Source organism: Rhincodon typus, chromosome 9 (genome assembly GCF_021869965.1).
Source record: "Rhincodon typus isolate 14 chromosome 9, sRhiTyp1.1, whole genome shotgun sequence".
Lineage (NCBI taxonomy): Eukaryota > Metazoa > Chordata > Chondrichthyes > Orectolobiformes > Rhincodontidae > Rhincodon > Rhincodon typus.
This window is the reverse complement of record NC_063340.1, coordinates 12,780,561-12,799,864: the sequence shown is the minus strand read 5'-3', so window position 1 is coordinate 12,799,864 and position 19,304 is coordinate 12,780,561. Positions and strand designations below refer to the sequence as shown.

The following is a 19,304-nucleotide window of genomic DNA, read 5'->3' as shown; positions in this document are numbered from 1 at the left end:
CCTGCTCCTCTGATGCTGCCTGACCTGCTGTGTTCCTCCAGCTCCAGGCTGTATTGACTCTGATTCCAGCATCTGCAGTTCTTGCTTTCTCCTGGCCTTTAAATTACATGGGCAATGAGGAGATGCTTAGGAAAATATGGGGAAATTGGAGAAATGAGATTCTTGATGACTAGAAAGAAACTTATGACTCTGCAACTATATTTTGAATGATGAGACTGGAATCTCATTAGTGAACGACGAGATGCATTTGCATACAATTCGTATCTAATCTTGCCTTATTAAAATGTAGTTTGCTAGTTTCCCAGACACTGGGTAAAAATTGGATGACAGCAATTCCTGACATGTTCAGAGCAGGTACCTGGTGGCTTCAACTCACTGCTTGCTCCTCCCAGCCTCCATCTTAGATATCAGTTCCCAACATCTCAAGTCGTGTTTAATCGATAGCAGCTGCCCACACTCCCTGACTACAGACGTTGGCATTGGCCATGTATTATCCTCACTGTATCATCATGGCCCATCTCTGACCCACTTAGAATACAATTCTCCACTTCAGTGCTGCACTTTGGAGCACACTTTCATGTAACGCTGATGCCAAAGCGCCTTGCCTGCAGGACATGTACTCACGTCATGGATTGGATCAGAATGCATCTGAAGGCTTCTTGCTTCCTCTCCTAGTGTTTACTGACTTTTCACGTACCTGAATACTCACATTATTTCTGCCTTGTCTTACTGTTTAGCACAGGCACAAAACCAGATAGCTTTTCACGGTTGTCAGTCATGATCAGATAGGGGGTGGACTTGTGTTTTTATTGCAGCAGCATCAATTTCACGTGCACTATGTGCCAGCAATATACATGAGAAACACAGTGCATTTGCTTCAACCAAATGACCATATCTTAAAGACTAAGGGGAGTAGTCCTCAGTCAAGAGCTATCAACACAGTAAGTCAAGGACATCATTGGATATTGGTCCAGGGGCTTGGACGTGGTAATTTGGCCATTTGGTGTATCCAATTTCAGATGACTATCTCTACAGACTGGTGTCACAGTCAATCCTGCAAGTACAGTTAAACCAGTCTGGAGATTTAATTCAATTGGAGAGCTGCACAGGTGTCAGTCATGGATCTGGTCAATCAGGGCTTTCTCTCCAAGTAGGTGGGGTAATTGAGGGATCCATAGTCGTGGTCAGTCTAGCAGTCTGCCCACTGAAAGTCAAGGGGTGCTTATCGGGGCCAGTGTAGAGGTGGGAATGCTGGGGAAGTCATTTGTTAGGATTTGTGGCAGCATGCTGGGTTGCAAAGGGGACAGTAATTGTGAAGGAAGGTAACTCAGCATCTAACTGTGGCAAATGAAACAGGGTAAGGGGTACTGCTGTGGAGGTGCGTTATCAATGACTACCGCCACCCTGGCCTTGGGTAAAGTTGGAAGGTGGGTATGTAAATAAATGAGTTGGGTGGGAATACGTGGGGAAGTTAAAGCCAATCGGGTTGACATTGGAGGGTCACCTAGACTGAGAGGCTGAGTCCGCAACTCATTCTGTAAGCTTGACCTTAGTAAGTTGCCTTCGTCCTCATCCAAATTACAGTTGTGCAATGGAAACGAAAATAGCTGCCCCTATACCTGAAGTGGGCACAGTTAATGTTCCATTCTCTGTTGGAGGGCATCCACTTTTGTATGACATGAGGCCCTTTAAATGTCAAGAGGATTAAACTGATGCCCACACAGCAAAAATGAAAGACATCTGTTAACGCAGAATATTGTATGTGCACCTCACACATTGACCAACGTTATGTTGACTGAAATCCTTGGCCATAAGCATTCTTGACCACATCATTGAACATTACAAATCAATCCAATTAACAATAATGAGACATAAGTATTGTCTTGCAGGCTGGGAAGATTCACCCCACTTGCCAAAGTGGGAATCTCCTTCCAAAATTCTGTAGCTTGTGCAAGCTGCAGAGTCTGTTCATTTTGTATTTTGTAACATAAACTGTCCGCTCCACTATCTTGTATGCAATTCTTCCTTTCCTGGGTAATATGGGGGAGGGAGAATGATGTCCTCATTACTGCTGCCATTCATAGATTCTGTTATTATTTGTGCATAGAAGACTTTAGCAACAGATGTCTGAATTAAGGCCACCATGTGCAACATTGACGTAGAGATGCCTCCTTGTTGGGGTCTCCATGTCATTTTTTATGGCACTATTCAAATGTTATTTGCATGCTGTTACTGCTGAATGATCACATTGCTGAGAAGCTGTTTTGTTTCCAGTATTGCCCACAAGATGTTTTGGAGTTATTCCCAATGATTCAAGGCACTAAACCTGTGGTTGTTCCTGTGTCAACTGCAACATGATTGGATAAGGAATACAAGCACCCACAAGGTAGAACCGGCCTCAACCTCCAGTTGATGTGGAGTGGACCTACTGCGGAGCTTGCAGCCATAAGTGGCTTCATAATGTGGCCAAGATCAAGGCTGCATTCGACCAAGTGGCATCAAGGAGCCCTAGCAAAATGGGAATCAATGGATATCAGGAGGCAAACTCTCCGGTGGTTGGAATCAAACCTGACACATGGGACATAGGAAGATAGTCGTCATTGTTGGAGGTCTGTCATCTCATCTCCAGGGCATCTCTGGAGGAGTTCCTCAGGGTAGTGTCCTAGGCCCAACCAATGTCAGCGGCTTTCAACACAGTGGCTACAAGAGTAGGTCAGAGGCTAGGAATACTGCGGTGAGTAACACACCTCCTGACTCCCCAAAGCCTGTCCACTACCTCCAGTTTACAAGTCAGGAGTGTGCTGGAGTACTCCCCAATTACCTGGAGGAGTGCAGCCCTAACAACACTCCAGAAGCTGCATCCAGGACAAAGCAGCCCGCTTGATTGGCACTACATCCACAAGCATCCGTTCCCTCCACCACTGATGCTCAGTAGCTGCAGTATGTACTATCTACAAGATACACTTCAGAAATTCACCACAGATCCTCCGACAGCACCTTGCAACCCATGACCACTTCCATATAGAAGGATAAGGGCAGCAGGTATATGGGAATACCACCACCTCCAAGTTCCCCTTCAATCCACTCACCATCCTGACTTGGAAATATTGCGCTGTTCCTTCACTGTCACTGGGTGAAAACCCTGGAATTCCCTCCCTAATGGCACTGTGGGTCAACCCCCTGCAAGTGGACTGCAGTGGTTCAAGAAGGCAGCTCACTACCACCTTCTGAAGGGCAACTAGGGATGGGCAATTACACCGGCCAGCCAGTGATGTCCACATTCCACAACCTAATAAGGAAAATATACAGGAGGACTGCAGTGACTTATCTGGTATCCGATAGTCATCTGAGTGCCTGTCACCTGGGGCATTTTATCCTTGACCAGTTGCAGAGATATGGCAGTGATATGCTCCCGACTCCAATCTAACCAACATATACCCATAGAGGTATTAGTATCTGAGCTGGTGGAGGGTGCGGCAGGCAGACTTATCAGTACTTCAAATGAGGGATATATGGGTTCCTCCTTAAAGGTGGTGGAGGAGAAGACTCTCCTCAAATCTCTTCAGGGTGAAGACTGTATAGAAGCTACAGAATACAACAGAGAATGAATTGTCAAATAGGATTAGAAGTATGGGAATGTTAAGAATATATGCACAGTGGTAGTAATGGGAGAGCAGCACAGCAATGGATATAAATCTTACTTGTTAGGCCGGGACATGGAGATTTTTGATGTCACCACATTGCAACCTCTATCCTCCTTTTGTTAAGGTAAGAATTTGCTCCTTGTAGTTGATGAAGAGGCAGATGTTGGGCAGTCAGCCTCCTGTCTTGGCTTGGTCTGTCCTGTCATGGACATTTCTGTCCCAGAATGAGGCAAAGGGAGGGATTGAATGAGATGGAAGTGCTGCCACATTTATTCGTGCTGATGCATGTGTGAGAAAGTTATTGAGGTGTCCAGAGTGAGTGACTGGCAGTGCAGAGAGCATGGATTGTTAGTAGTCTGATGGGTGAGAATGAGTAAGGGAAGATGTTGCATGAAGTAGTGAGGGTGGACCTTTGTAAGAATGGTGCAAGAATGATGTAGGAGTGAGTGAGAGGTAGCAGAGAGAAGATGGCTGCCCTTACCCTCATGCAATGCAGAAAGTCATTTACCAGCTTCTTGCATTGCTGGGTACTCCTACAGACTGTGAAAATCTCAATGACCCAGGTGTTAACTAAACAACCAGGTTGTCAGGGTCTGGTGCCTGGTTCCCACTGGTGGCTCTGATGAAAGAGAATGACTCTCCTCTGCACTACACCATGCAGGGCCTGCAGGTCTCTCTCAGCAAAGTGATGTGCCATCTAGTCTTTGACGGCCATCTCTGCAGCAATTCTTCAACAGTTTAACAGTGAAGAGTAGCTTCTGGCTGATGAGACTTGACCTGATGCATCACTGCATTTTAAATAAGGTGCCAGGAGTCCCGTGAGATCTCAGCAGTCACAAGTACTTCTGCTGGTGAGCACATGACAGTGCGAGTGGAGTGACCATAGAGGTGTAGTGCACAGATAATGAGGCAAGATACAGAGAATTGTGTAACTCCCAAGAGGTCACGGAGAGAAACGCTTCACAGAACTCCTGAAATTGACACCCAACCAGTTTTTGGTAAAATTCAGCCCACTGATTGGATCTGTCAATGTTTCCTCTATGAAATCTGAAAAAATAATCAAGGAATGGACTGAGATATTTGCTTTGTTTAATAGAGTTGCATAATTATGCAGTAAATTTTGTCTTCTGTAGATGATGTTCAAGACATTCATGCTATAATTGTATTTGTTTATTGTCAAGAATTTAATTGCGTAATTATTCAATTGAATAATCCATGGAAGAGACTCATTGCTGAAGATGTCATAACTCTTGAGACTATTCCTGTATTTTCTTGATATGAACTGTATAACCTTTTTAAGCAATTATTTAAACATCTGGTCTTTACCTAAGTTAACTACTTCTGTTGAAATATTATAAATCTCAGAATGAATTCTTTTGTAAGTTTCTCAAGGGCTAATTTTAGTTCAAGGTGGGAGTGTGTCAGATGAGGAAAAGAGTGAGCAAGAAACCCCTGTGATATTGCCAGCAGGTGGCCTGGGTGACTTTGGCCCCTTTGTCTCATTTTGTCATTATTGACTGTCTGGTTACCTGAATTCTTTGAGGAATCAGCAACCAGCTGTGTTCTCCACATGATTTCTGGTGGTTCCCCCAAAACATATTCACTCAAGAAGATTGTTGTTGCAGCACTGTCCTTTGAAAGATGCACTATGAGATCACTCAGAAGTTCCAAACACCAATTATCCAAGAATTGCTTGGGCATTTTTTAAACTTGCAATGGACAAATACCCTGCTGCTGGAATTCCAGTAAAGTTTACAACTCTGAGTTGAAGCCATAGACTTTATTAGATTCTGACTTGCTTAGCTGGATAGTTACCTAGGAACATTTAGAGGAATTAAAATCTGCTGTAACTCCTGAGTAACTATAAATTGACCTAAAGCACCCAACCCCTCCTTTTACACCTATTTGCCACCCTACCCTCTTACACAACTGCCACCCTCCCCATTGTCCCCCCACTTGCATTGGTCCTGCAGCTGAGAGTACCTTGTAAAATTTGCATGAACCTGTTTCTGTGTTTGAAGATTACTTAAGGCTTTATTAGAGTAGTAACCTTAAGTTTTTCATAAATTTGTCTTATTTAAAATGCCTTGGATGAATTTGGAAGTTGAGTACAGGTGGGCTGACATTATCTCTAAAGCAGTACATACTGTACCACAAAAGTAATCATATTTTTCTGGTCAGTTGTGACAGGTTACAATCAGTGCTTATATGTTTGATCAATACTTGAAACAAACAATGAGTTTTACTGCAAGAGTGAGAGTGACCTTGTTGTTTATTAGTTGCTAAGATATTTTCCTGTGAAAAAATAAATCTCCGTTAACCACGAACAAATATTGAATACTATTGTGTAGATTACTTGAATAAATTTGGGGAAGCTAAGCATCTGTGAGTATTAAAAATACTTAAGTAACTCATTAGTGTTTGTTCACTGACACAACCTAACTCTCTCATATGCATGTTTAACAAAAAAAACCAGTGGAAAATATAATTTATTCCTCTTTTCAAAATATATATTCTCATTATAATTCTCTAAGTTCTGGAACTCTTGTTGTAGGACTGCCTGACCTCGAGTCATGTTTCTTTAATGCTGCAATTCATGGCAAGTTACGCTTATAGCTTGTTCACTCTCGCTGGCAACTCATTATAACATGCAAAATCCTTGGCTCTGAAGGCTTGCTTTAATGAGGGTGGAGCATACCATTGATGTAGCTGTATCTTTTGTTCATGACAGTGGTTGTGTTTAGGGAGGGTAAGTCATCTGGTTCCCTGCTGCTGATTGTGACATGCTTACCTCTGCTGAACATGCATGTCTATCAGTGTGGCATGAAGAAATGATCAGGCTCAGTCTTGGGTGTGATGTGCTCTGTAATTGGATAGCCTGCTGGTACTCATTGCTGAGACTGATACATGAACAATGACCACTTGGGTGAGATATTAGAGGGCAACAAGAGTCCATGAAAAAATATTCCAGTGAGTGAAGTGATACCTTCAGAAAGGAAAAATTAGGCCATTTTAAAAAAAATTCCAGGTTCTTTACCATCACAGTGCTAATTGTGAAACCCACTTTATGGAAAAGTACTATGATGCTGTAAATAGAAAATTTCATTTTATTTAACTGTTGTAAAAATCCATAAAGGAAATTATAGCATTTATGGTTAGGTTTTTGCCTTTTAAGTAGTTTTTATATTTCACAGAGCTGTCGGTATCAAAATTGCAACCACTATTATCTTTTGAAATTTATTTGGAGGTAATGTTGAAAGCATATAGTCAAAGTATTCTGAATGTTTTCAAGAATGATTTGTGGAGATATTGAAATTTAAATCTTCTACAGATTTTTTTCAATTTTCATGCGATCAGCCATGACCATTTTGTGTCTGCCATGTACATCAAGTCTATCATTTGTATTTATTACATGTCCAGTTTCTCAGCCACATCCCAATAAAAATCTCAAAATCATTACGTAACAAATTACGAAGAAATGTTCAAAATTAGATATTAATTTGTACATCTGTTGCCTGATTCCATGATTGGTGAATTGGCTTAAAATAAAAACTTCTATCTGATTTGCATGTAAAAATTATTTTTCCTACTCCCAGTTGAATCTGAGATGCATACCTGTGTTAAGTTGATGATGCCATTATACAAATTTACAATCCCATCATTGGTATGACTTCCAGGACCAGACTTTCGATGGCAACATCAGGAAGGGAAACAATTTGAGGTACAAGACCTAAAAGTTGTCATGTTTTTGGCAAGCATGTCTCTTTTAGATAAACTATGATAAGAGAACATTTTCCACCCATGGGTGCATCCAAGATTCCAGGAGAATGAACTTAGCTTAATACAAGTGCTTCAGGTATACACTTATTAGAACTTTTGGACTGCCATTGAAAGCCATAAACGTGGTCTGTTCACCTTAATAATAATTCTGAGTCTCTTTTTGATGATTTGAGTTATTCAGAATTTTTTTCTGGATTGTTAACATTTTTATTCTAATATTTCTACATTGCCGTTGATTCTATAAACAAAGCCTAATATTAAACTGCCTAAAATTTTAAATTGGTAACATTTTGCAATTATGTTATCATTTGCAAAACAAACCCCACAAACCTCTGAGCTGCACTTTTCCCTCCTCTTGCTGGCTTTCCAGAAAGAGTATAAATCTGCAAGTTTCTGTATACGCAGCAGTCTGGTTTGATTAAACATTCTGCTTCTCTACCAAATCTCTCCAAGAACTAGGAGCAGGAGTAGGCAATTTGGCCCCTTGAGCCTGTTCTGCAATTTGATACGATGGTTACTGATCTCATCTTGGCTTCATTTCCATTTTGCTGTCTGCTCTCCATAACTGTTCAACCCATTGAGTAAAAGTCAGACTTCTAATTCGTAATATCCCACCATCCATCAGGCTCTGGGTAGTGAATTCCACAGATTCACGACCTTTTGAGAGAAATAATTGCTCCTCATCCCTGTATCCAGTCTGCTACTGTTATCCTAAAACTGTAACCTCTTGTTCTAGATTGCTCCACATGAGGAAACATCCTTTCTACATGTACTTTGTCAATCCCTTTAGCATCTTAGATTTCTCAGTTAGATCTCCTCATTCTTCTAAACTCCAGAGAGTATAGGCCTAAATTACTCAATCTGTCTTCATGAGACAAACCCACTCATCTAGTGAATCAATCTAGTAAACTTCCTCTGAACTGCCTTCAATACAACTCTTTCCCTCCTCAAGTAAGGGGACTAAAACTGTACGTAATACTCCAGGTGCAGTCTCATTAATGCCTTCTACAGTTGCAGAAACACTTACCTACTTCTATATTCCATTCCTTTAGCAATAAATGGCAAAATTCCATATGCATTCCTTGTTATCTGTTGGACTTGCTAGTTTTCTGAGATTCATGCATGAGGACACCCAGATCCCTCTGCACCTAAGCATCCTGAAGTTTCTCTTCATTTAGATAATAAGTTGCCTTTCTATTCCTTCGACCAAAAGATTAAGATTTAGATTTAGATTTAGATTTATTTATTTGTCACATGTACTAAGTATAGGAATACATAAGTACAGCGAAAAGTACGCAAAGTCACTATTCACTGGTGCCCACTTGGTTACAAAAACCAGCATTAAAACATTTTAACAGAGCTAAAGTTAAGCAAGAAAAAAAGAAAAGTCCAGATTTCAGAGTCCCAAGTCCCATCTCCACAATGGTGCAGGCACGCTCCAATTGCTGGGACACCCAGGAGGCCACCACTGCCATGTGAAAGGCCCGTTCTCGCCGCTGCTGCTGCCTCACTGGCCCGCTCTCGCCGCCGACTGCTGCCCTCTCACCGGCCCGCTTTCGCCGCCGACTGCTGCCTTAGCTGCTCGCTCTCACCGCCGACTGCTGCCCTCTCACTGGCCCGCTCTCACCGCCGACTGCTGCCCTCTCACTGGCCCGCTCTCACAGCTACCTCACTGGCTTGCTCCTGCTGCCGACTACCGCTACTTCACCGGCTCGCTCTCGCCGCCTTCTGCTGCTGCCCCACTGGCCTGCTGTCGCTGCGGAACCTACCCACTCTTGATCCACCACCATCGTTCCGACTGAAGCTTGATCCACCGTTGCTGCAGGACACAACCCACGTATTCAGCTCCTGCTATGCGGTTCCTTGTCGTGACCCGACTTCATTACTAGATAGTTAAAAGGACGGGGAATGGGGGTGGATAGAATTACTCCAGAGAGTAGAGAGAATAAGAAGAGGAAAAGAAAGGGAAAGGAAAGGGAACTGGCGAGCAGAGTGGAGCTCCAAATGGAACGATTTACCCTGATGCCCTCTTGAGGATGACCTCACATTTATCTACATTAAACTTCATCTGCCAAATTTTGGCTATTGACTGTATGTACACATTTGTTAATTTCTTATTTCTTTATTGCAACTTGCTTTCTCACCTACTTTAGTATAATTTGCAAATTTGGCTGTAGTACTTTCAATCCTCACATCCAAGTTGTTAACATAGATTATAAATAATTGGGCCCGAGGACCAAACACTGTGGTACCCACTAGTTACATCTTGCCAAACAGAAAAAGATTCATTTATCCTATCGCTGCTTTATACTCACAGAACCAGCTGATTCTTCACCTTCCCAACACTTACTATATAAATGTCCAATGCATTATTTACAACAAAACTGTTTCGCCAATGGTTGTGCAAACGTTCACCCTCAAATTTGTCTTATTTCTTTTGATATCTATGTCCTTTACCGTACTGAATTCCACCTGATCTTTGACCTTAATTTTCACAGTACTTCCCATCTTTGTTGTCTTCACATTTTGCAGTACATGGGAAGCTATAAGGTGCAGTGAAGTTGAAACTTCCATGGCATTGCTAAAATGGAAATTTCAATAATGTGGCTGACCACATTAGGTGAAAGAGGCAAAATAGAAGAGTAACTTTAAGGAGACAAAGTCAAAATGAAAAGAGAAGCTGCAGATGCTGGAAGTATGTAAGGAAAGAAAGGGAAGAGCGACAAAAAGGGAAAGAAAATAGACAGGAGCACATTTTGTTTTGTAGACCCCACCTCATTTTACAACACCCTCCCCATTGACCCCCCACTTATCCTCCCATGTCATAAATATCTTTAGCTACATAGACTGAAAGGAATTTTTTAAAAGGCCAAACTGTGTATTTTGTCATGTTGGCCTTTGAACGTTTGTAAGCTGTTGGTGGAACCAAGACATGCAAGCAAATCTGTCTCCAACAAGAAACTTAATTTCAACATGTTCAGCTGCAGGAAATAAGAAATTAACAGAGACATGGAGACAGGGTTAAGATGGAAAGAGCAAGATTCTCTTGCTTGGGTACAAGGCAGTTTATTCAGGATGTGAGAATAGTAGGAAAGCATAGTTGAAAAGGGGATGAGAATAGAATGGAGAGAAATGTTGCCACAGATAGGTTAGGGGCATCTTTGGCTCTGCTAGAAGTGACATTGTTTCTTTGCAGGTGTGGTAGGCCACATTATTGAAATTTCCATTTCAGCAATGCCATGGAAGTTTCAACATCAGTTTTAAAATTTATAAAACAGTTATTTAGATGAAGCTGCAAAATAAAATGGGTAAATCTGTTGCATTGCTTCAGACCAGACGAGTGCCATTCAGTGATCTATACTTTGTACTTCACATTGTGTCCCTATTCATACTACTTGCGGAAGTATAGATCATTATTTTCTAATTTAAGAATGTTTTATTTGCGCGATGCATTGTGAGGAGTAAGACTAATTTTCCCTTTTCCATTTACTCTACAGAATTGCTTTCTCATTTATTGCTCTGAAATTGTTATGTTGCAATTATTTGCCTGAGATTTTATTTCAGTGATCTAATATGATGAATAATTTTATGATGTACAGTTTGAAAAGACACTGCTATGTTCCCAGTGTGATCCCTAATACCAGTGATTATGGCCTGACTGTTTAGTGGTATACTTTCCTATTTCTAGAAAGCAGCAAAGAATGTGTGTTCAAATGAGGTAAATGTATTTGACAGGCCATCAGGGAACATGAATAAATCTAAAGCTATTTAGTTATAGGTTCACTCCATGATTTCCTCTTTTAATCTATACTCATTGATATTAAGGTATTGTGTTACAAACAAAGAAAATCTTTATTCTGTTATATTTTTATATATAAATGAAATATTCTGACAAGCTGTTAAACAATGAAGTGAGCTTATTTATTTCCCACATAGAATGGTAAACTCTTTGTGATTCTATGTCAGAAAACCTAATTCTGTTCATATTTGCATTTGGAGATTGTTTCAGAATTAGATTGAAAGATTTATTTATTGTGGTATAAAAATATTTTCAAATTCATATTTTGTATTTGATTTTCTCATATTTTTGCTGAAGTTGAAGAGAAAATACTTCTCAATAATTTTATGCATACATTTTTTTATTCAATGTGCCAACCAAAAAATTGAAATCTATTTCTGTTCGTTGCAAGGTGGTATTCAATGTGTTCTTTATCAGACAGGGAACTCATCAAGACAAAAGGATACAGATGTTGGAAAACATATGTCAAAAGGATTATCCACAACTTTTGTTATGGACCAACAAGCATCATGGACCTCAAATAGAACATGTTTGAGTTCACAAGAAAAATGTCAACAGCATGTGGAGAGCTTTATGTCTTCCCAGCCATGCAAGCAGGCAGCGTCAATGACAGCAACACACGGTAATTCTGTGATGGACAACTTGAAGTCGCCCATGTCAAGCAAGGAAAGCCAAGACTCCCACACTGTTTCTGACATAATAGAAAGAGAGACAGGACTCCAAACGAGTGAAGTAATGCCATTCACTCCCATAATCTCTTCAAGAAATGAAAGACATCGCTATGAAGGGATAGAATGTAATAGGCATATTAGAGCAAATGGTTCAGCTGGCAATCAGGAATTACCTACACCTGTGACTCAGTTAGAGTCCATTAAAGAAGAGTTGACACAAACCACTGTACTGGATGATTTTAAGAATCGCCTGACAGGTGAAGAGAATAGTCACAAAAACGTTATTGTAAGTGAACAAGCACCCGAGCAGTTTCAGAGGCAATTCATGGACCTGCTTCAAGATGATGCGTGTTCAGGAGGTTCCAGCATGAACGTAAAAGAAAACAACATTTTCCAATCGGGTAATACTTTGTCATTTTTGATTAAAGTACACTGCTTATGTACTAATTTCTCTCAGGTAGATATTGGTGTTTCTTTAAATATCACAAAAACTGAATTTTTTATTTGAAACGGAATATTACATATTTGAATTACTTTTAATGGTAAGAATTAATTAATGCAAAATTACTCATCTTGGGTATCTTGAATACAGAATGTCTTTTCCCAAAGTGTTGTTTGGTAATCCCATCTAAAAAGTCTGGTATGACCTTTAAAAGACATGTTACGATAAAGAGTAACCTTATGTGGAATTAAGTTCCAAAGTTGACTATTTTTAATTAAAACCATAGTAGGTGATTTGGGGGACTTGAGGAGCTGTCATTAACTTCCAGTCATTCTGATTTAGTTGACAAAGTGTGTGATAGTGTTTAGTCATTTAATTAAATTTATGTTAGTAGTGAAGAGCAGTGATAAGTGTGTGAGATGACTCAATTTACTGATGACACCAAGATGGGTAAGAAATTAAGCAAAAATAGTCGGCAAAAAGCTATTGATTCGTTAAATAAGTCGGAAGAAATTTGGCAGTTGGAGACTAAAGTGGGAAAATGTGAACTTGTCCACTTTGGCAGAAAGAATAAAACAGCAGCATGTTATTTGCATGGAGAGAGATTGTAAAACATGATATACAGATGGATCTGGATGTCCTGGTATATGATCGTAAAAGGTTAATTTGGAGGTACAGTAAGTGTTTAGGCAGACAGATGGAATGTTGGTGTTTATAGCAAGGAAAATAGAATTTCAGAGTAAAAAAAATTTTAGTACCACTTTTTACAGAGCTTTCCAGAACCCAACTCTGGAGTGCTGCGTAAAATTTTACTCTCCTTATTTGAAAAAGGATGTAATTGGATTTGAGACAACAAGGTGCAGGGCTGGATGAACACAGCAGGCCAAGCAGCATCATCTCCTATGATGCTGCTTGGCCTGCTGTGTTCATCCAGCCCTGCACCTTGTTGTCTCGGATTCTCCAGCATCTGCAGTTCCTACTATCTCTAATTGGATTTGAGGTAGTTTAGAGAAAGTTCACTTAAGTCCTTCATCTCATGAATGAATTGCCTCGTGAAGAAAGGATGAACAGATTGGGCCTATACCCATTAGAATTTAGAAGAATGAAAGGTGATCTTTTTGAAACATTTAAAATTGTGAGGAGGCTTGATGGGGTGAATTTTGTAAGAATGTTTCCCCATGTAGGAGAGACTAGAATTAAAGGCATAGTTTAAAAATAAAAGGTCTCACTTTTAAGATGGAAGTGAGATTTTTTTTTTCCTCAGAAGGTCATTCATTAATCTGTAGAATTCTGTTCCCCAGAAAACCATGGGTCATTAAATTTGGTGAGGCAGTGGCCGAGTGGCATTGTTGCGAGATTACTAATCCAGAAACTCAGCTAATGTTCTGTGAACTGGCTTCGAATCCTACCATGGCAGATGGTGGAATTTGAATTCAATAAAGAATATCTGGAATTAAGAATCTGCTGATGATCACACCATTGTTGATTGTTAGAAAACTCACAACTGGCTCACTGATGTTCTTCAGGGAAGGAAATCCGCCAATGTCACCTGGTCTGGCCTACATTTGACTCCAAAGCTGCAGCAATGTGGTTCACTCTCAACTGCCCTCTGAAATGGCCCAGGAAGCCACTTAGTTGTATTGAAGTCTCAACAAAGAAATGAATGGGATGTACCAGCTGCCATCAACCTAGGCACAAGAAAAGACAATGGCAGGAATATCCCTGCTGACACTGCAGAGTCCTCCTTACTAACATCTGGGGGCTGGTATCAAACTTGGGAGAGCTGTCTCACAGACTAATCAAGCAACAGTCTGACATAGTCATGCTCACGGAGTCATACCTGACAGACAATGGCCTAGATAATACCATTACAATCCCCGGATATGTCCTGTCCCATCACCAAGTCAGACCCAGTAGAGGTGGCAGCACTCTGGTATACAGCCAGGAGGGAGTTGCCCTAGGAATCCTTAACTCTGACTCCAGAGCCCATGAAGTCTTATTATTTCAAATTGAACATGGACAAGTAACCTGATACTGAATACCATGTACCATCCTCCCTCACCTAATGAGCAAATACTCCTTCATGTTGAACAACATGGAGCGGCATGATGGCTCAGTGGTTAGCACTGCTGCCTCACAGCGTCAGGGAACCGGGTTCAATTCCACCCTCAGGTGACTGTCTGTGTGGAATTTGCGCACTCTCCCCGTGTCTGCATGGTTTTCCTCTGGGTGCTGCAGTTTCCTCCCACTGTCCAAAGATGTGCAAGTTAGGTGGGTTGGCCATGTTAAATTGCCCAATTCAGGGATGAGTAACTTAGGTGGGTTATAAGGGGATGGGTCTGGGTGGAATGCTCTGAGGGTCGGTGTGGACTTGTTGGGCCGAAGGGCCTGTTTCCACACTGTAGGGGTTCTGTGATTCAATGAACGCTTGAAGGAAGCACTGAGGGTGGCAAGGGCACAAAATGTACTCTGAGTGGAGGATTACAGTGTCCACCACCAAGAGTGGCTTGGCAACAGCGATACTGATAGACCTGGTCAGGTCCTAAAGGACATAGCTACTAGTCTGGGTCTGGAGCAGGTGGTGATGAAACCAGCAAGAGGGAAAAATGTACTTGATCTCATCCTTGCCAATTTGCCAGCTGCAGGTGTAGCTGTTTGTGACAGCATTGGTAAGAGTGATCACTGCACCGTTCTTGTGGCGAAAAATCCCTGCTCTCACATTGAGAATACCCTTCATCCTGGTGTATGGCACTGCCACCGTGCTAAGTGACACAGATTTCAGAAAGATCAAATAACTCAAGACTGCCTATCCATGAGGCGCTGTGGTCTTTCAATAGCAGCAGAATTGTACTCCAGCATCCACAACCTCATGACCTGGCATATCTCCCATTCAACCAATCCAATTACCATCATCCAGGGGATCAACCCTGGTTCAAGGGAGAGTGCAGGAGGGCATGCCAGGACCAGCACCAGGCATACCTAAGAATGAGATGTCAAGCTGGTGAAGCTACCAAACAGGACTATTTGCATGCTTAACAGCATAACCAGCAAGTGATAGACAGAGCTGAGCGATCCCACAACCAATGGATCAGAGCTAAGATTCACAGTCTTGCCACATCCAGTAGTGGAGGATGGTGGATATTTCAATCACTCAGTGGAGGAGGGTGCAGTCCAGAAATATCCCCATTCTCAGTGATAAAAGGCCCCAGTACATCAGTGCCATAGGTAAGGCTGAAGCATTCGTTGCAATCTTCAGCCAGAAGTGCCAAGTTGATGATCCATTTCAGGCTACTCCAGTGGTCCCCAGCATTACAGATCCCAGTCTTCAGCCAAATCAATTCACTTCATGAGATATTTGAAATGGTTGGAGGCACTGGATAGTGCAACATCTATGGGCCCTGACAACATTCCGGCAATAGTACTGAAGACGTGTACTCCAGAACCTGCTGCTCCTCTAACTAAGCTTTTCAGTACAGTTACAACACTGACATCTACTGACAATGTGAACAATTCCCCATGTATGTCCTGTACACAAAAGGCAGGACAAATCCAACCCTGCTGATTACTGTCCCATCAGTCTAATCTTGATCATCAGTAGAGTGATGGAAGGTGTCATCAGCAGTGCTATCAAGCAGCACCTGATCAGCAATAACCTGCTCAGTGACACCCAGTTTGGGTTCATCCAGGGCCACTCAACTCCTGACCTCATTATAGCATTTGTTCAAATATGAATGGACAAAAGAGGTGAATTCCCATGGTAAGGTGAGAATGATAGCCCTTGACATTAAGGCCACATTAAGTGTGGCATCAAGGAATCCTAGCAAAATTGGAATCAGTGGGCATCAGGAGGCAAACTCTCCACTGGTTAGAGTCATACCAGGTACATAGGAAGGCGATTGTGGTTGTTGGAGGTCAATCATCTCAGCTGTGGCACATCTTTGCAGGGGTTGCTCAGGGTAGTGTCCTAGGCCCAACCATCTTTAGCTCCTTCATTAATAACTTTCCTCCATCATAAGGTCAGAAGTAGGGATGTTCGCTGATGATTGCGCAACGTTCAGCACCATTTGCGACTCCTCAGATACCAAAGCTGTCCATGTTCAAATGCAACAAGATCTAGATAACATCCAGGCTTGCTCTGACAAGTGGCAAATAACATTCGCGCCAAACAAATGCTGGGCATTTCCCAGCTCCAGTAAGAGACAAGCTAACCACACCTTCTTGTCATTCAATAGTGTTTCCATCACTAAATTCCCCACTATCAACATCCTTGGGGTGACCATTGGCCAGAAACTCAACTGGATGCACCACATAAACAAAGTGGCTACAAGAGCAGGTCATAGGCTAGGAATATTGCAGCAAGTAACTCACCTCCTGACTCCCAAAGCCTGCCCACCATCTATAAGGCATGTCAGGAGAGTGATGGAATTTTACCCACTTGCCTGGATAGATGCAGCTCCAACACACTCAAGAAGCCTGACACCATCTAGGACAAAGTAACATGGTTGTTTGGCTTCATGTCCACAAGCATCCACTCCCTTCACCACTGACATTCAGTAGCGGCAGTGTGTAAAATCTACATGATGCAGAAGTTCACCACAGATCCTTGGACAGCATTTTCCAAATCCATGACCACTTCCATCTAGAATGACAAGGGCAGGGATACATGGGAATATCCACCTGCAAGTTTCCCTCCAAGCCACTGACTCATTGGAAATATATCACTGTTCCTTCAGCGTTGCTGGGTCAAAATCCTGGAATTCCCTCCTTAAGGGCATTGTGGGTCAATGTACAGCAGGTGGAGTGCAGCAGTTGAAGAAGGCAGCTCTCCTTTACCTTTTCAAAGGCAACTCGGAACAAGCAATAAAAATGCTGGCCAGCCAGTAATGCCCATGTCCCACGAGTGAATTTAAAAAAATAACTATTCAAGGTTGAATTAGATAAATCTACAAATAGCACTGCCCTGTTAGATTTATGTGTTTCAACCTGTTCATGCTCAATGAACTTATTTCTTCCTGACTTGAATCAATTTTACTCTTCTGTTGTCCAGCCTCTTCCTGCTGCATTTGTGATACTCGAAGCTTTACATCAGTTGCACAATGCCCAGTTTCCTGGTCCCAGCTGCTCTTTTGCTTTTTACCATAGGCAGGAATTCCTTTACATGTCCATCCATTTGGATAGTCTGAAGGCAGCACAGTTACCTTGACTACATTTTCTTGCACACTGCTTTCTGTAAGGACCGCATTCCATTCTCCCAGTTCCTCTGTCTCTGTCACATCTGTCTTGATGATGCCACCTTACATAGGGATGCTTCTGACATGTCTTCCTTTTTCCTCAACCAAGGACTGGGGTTTTCAGGCCCTCGGCCGTGTCCAACACATTTCCGGAACTTTTCCCTTCACCCTTTCCTCTTTCTGTCAGAACAACAGTAGGGTTCCCCTCGCTATCCACTCCAACAAGCTCTACTTTGAAAGTATTATGCTCCAACATTACCGTCACCTCCAGCAGGAAGCCACAGACAAATACATCTTTACCCACTTTTGTCAGAATCTTGTGGGGATCTTTCTGTCTACAACACCGTAATTCTGAACACTCCTTCACACACAACTCTGTGGCACCCTTCCCATGCAATTCCTCACTGTCCAATGCCCCAAACACACCTTCCAGGTGAAGAAGAGATTTACTTGTACTTCTTTTAATCTAGTCTCTGCATTCACTGCTCACACGTTGTGTTGTATCTACATCGGTGAGACTAAATGCAGACTGTGAGACTGTTTTGTGGAGCACCTCAACTGTGCTCATTAAGAATGGCCCTGACTCATCCAGTCAATTGCAATTTCAATGCACCATCTTGCTCTCATTCTAACGTCGCATCGTTCTGTGCTGTTCCATTGAAGCCCAATTCAAGCTGGAACAATAGCATCCCATTTTACAAACTTCTGGACTCAACATTGAATTCAGCAACTTAAGGCCATGAACACTGACCCCCATTTTGATTATGCCTTTCCCCCACCCAGGATCTTTTTTGAACAGGTTTGTTCTAATCACTTATTTTCTGCTATTAACTTCTATTCTTCTATATATCTCTCTTCCACTACCACGAGCACTCCCTTTGCCTTTTGCGTTGGGCGCTTCACTATTTGTTCCATTTGCTCCTCTATCACTTTGTCAACAGTGTAAAACGCTAATTTTCTAGCTCCTTCTGTTCTGAAGAAGAGTCACATTGGACTCAAAACTATTTGCCACTCTGCAGGTATTGCCAGACCTATCTATATCTATACATATCTACACATAATTGTTACAAAATATCGAAACATATGAACCTGATGATATGACTTTGGATTATAATATTAGCGTTTAATAACTACAGGATATCAAGGATAGATTTTGGTCAAGTGGATTTGTGAATTGAAGCTTAACTTAGAGTTACCTCTAGTTAGAAGCTGCAGTCTCATTCAGGCATAGTTGAATAGCTTGCAAATTTTCAATATCAAGTCTTATAATGGCTATTTTGATGACGTATTGGCAGGCAATAAGACTCCACACCAGCAAGAGGTTAATATCACTGTTGATAAAGGAAGCAAGTTGAAACAAGGAAAAGAAATGAAAAGTAAGTATGAACTATAGATGTGGGATTTTGTACTTTTGCTGAATGAGGCAGTGAATTGTTTGAGAGTCGCTTTAATTGGCATACTATAAAACACTGATTCTCAAACTTCTTTTATTTCAAGAATCCTTTTTCAAATCAATTGGTATTAATGGATACTCAATCTAAATTTAATACCACATAATACTCATCATAGGCAAGTGCTGTATGTGTGGAGTATTTAAATAATGCTTTTAAGAGGCAATTAGAGCAGCAATTTGAAGACTATTTCACTAATTTAGACAATGATAAGACAAACCAGTGATAAAGGATCGGTCTGACTCCAATAACATTCTAGTGCTTGCTAAAGACATTGTAATGGCAT

General features: G+C 41.6%; 1 protein-coding gene across 5 annotated transcripts in view; it reads left to right on the top strand.

Moving 5' to 3' along the window:
- Positions 1-19,304, top strand: part of kiz (kizuna centrosomal protein) — a 165,849-nt gene that overhangs the window by 50,267 nt on the left and 96,278 nt on the right. For 4 of the 5 annotated variants that reach the window (XM_048601150.1, XM_048601149.1, XM_048601147.1 and 1 more), the window contains exons 5-6: positions 11,641-12,295; positions 18,863-18,943. In XM_048601150.1, the coding sequence (XP_048457107.1) occupies positions 11,641-12,295; positions 18,863-18,943 (736 nt within the window). The remainder of the gene's footprint in view (positions 1-11,640; positions 12,296-18,862; positions 18,944-19,304) is intronic. The other variant, XM_048601148.1, reaches the window with a different exon arrangement.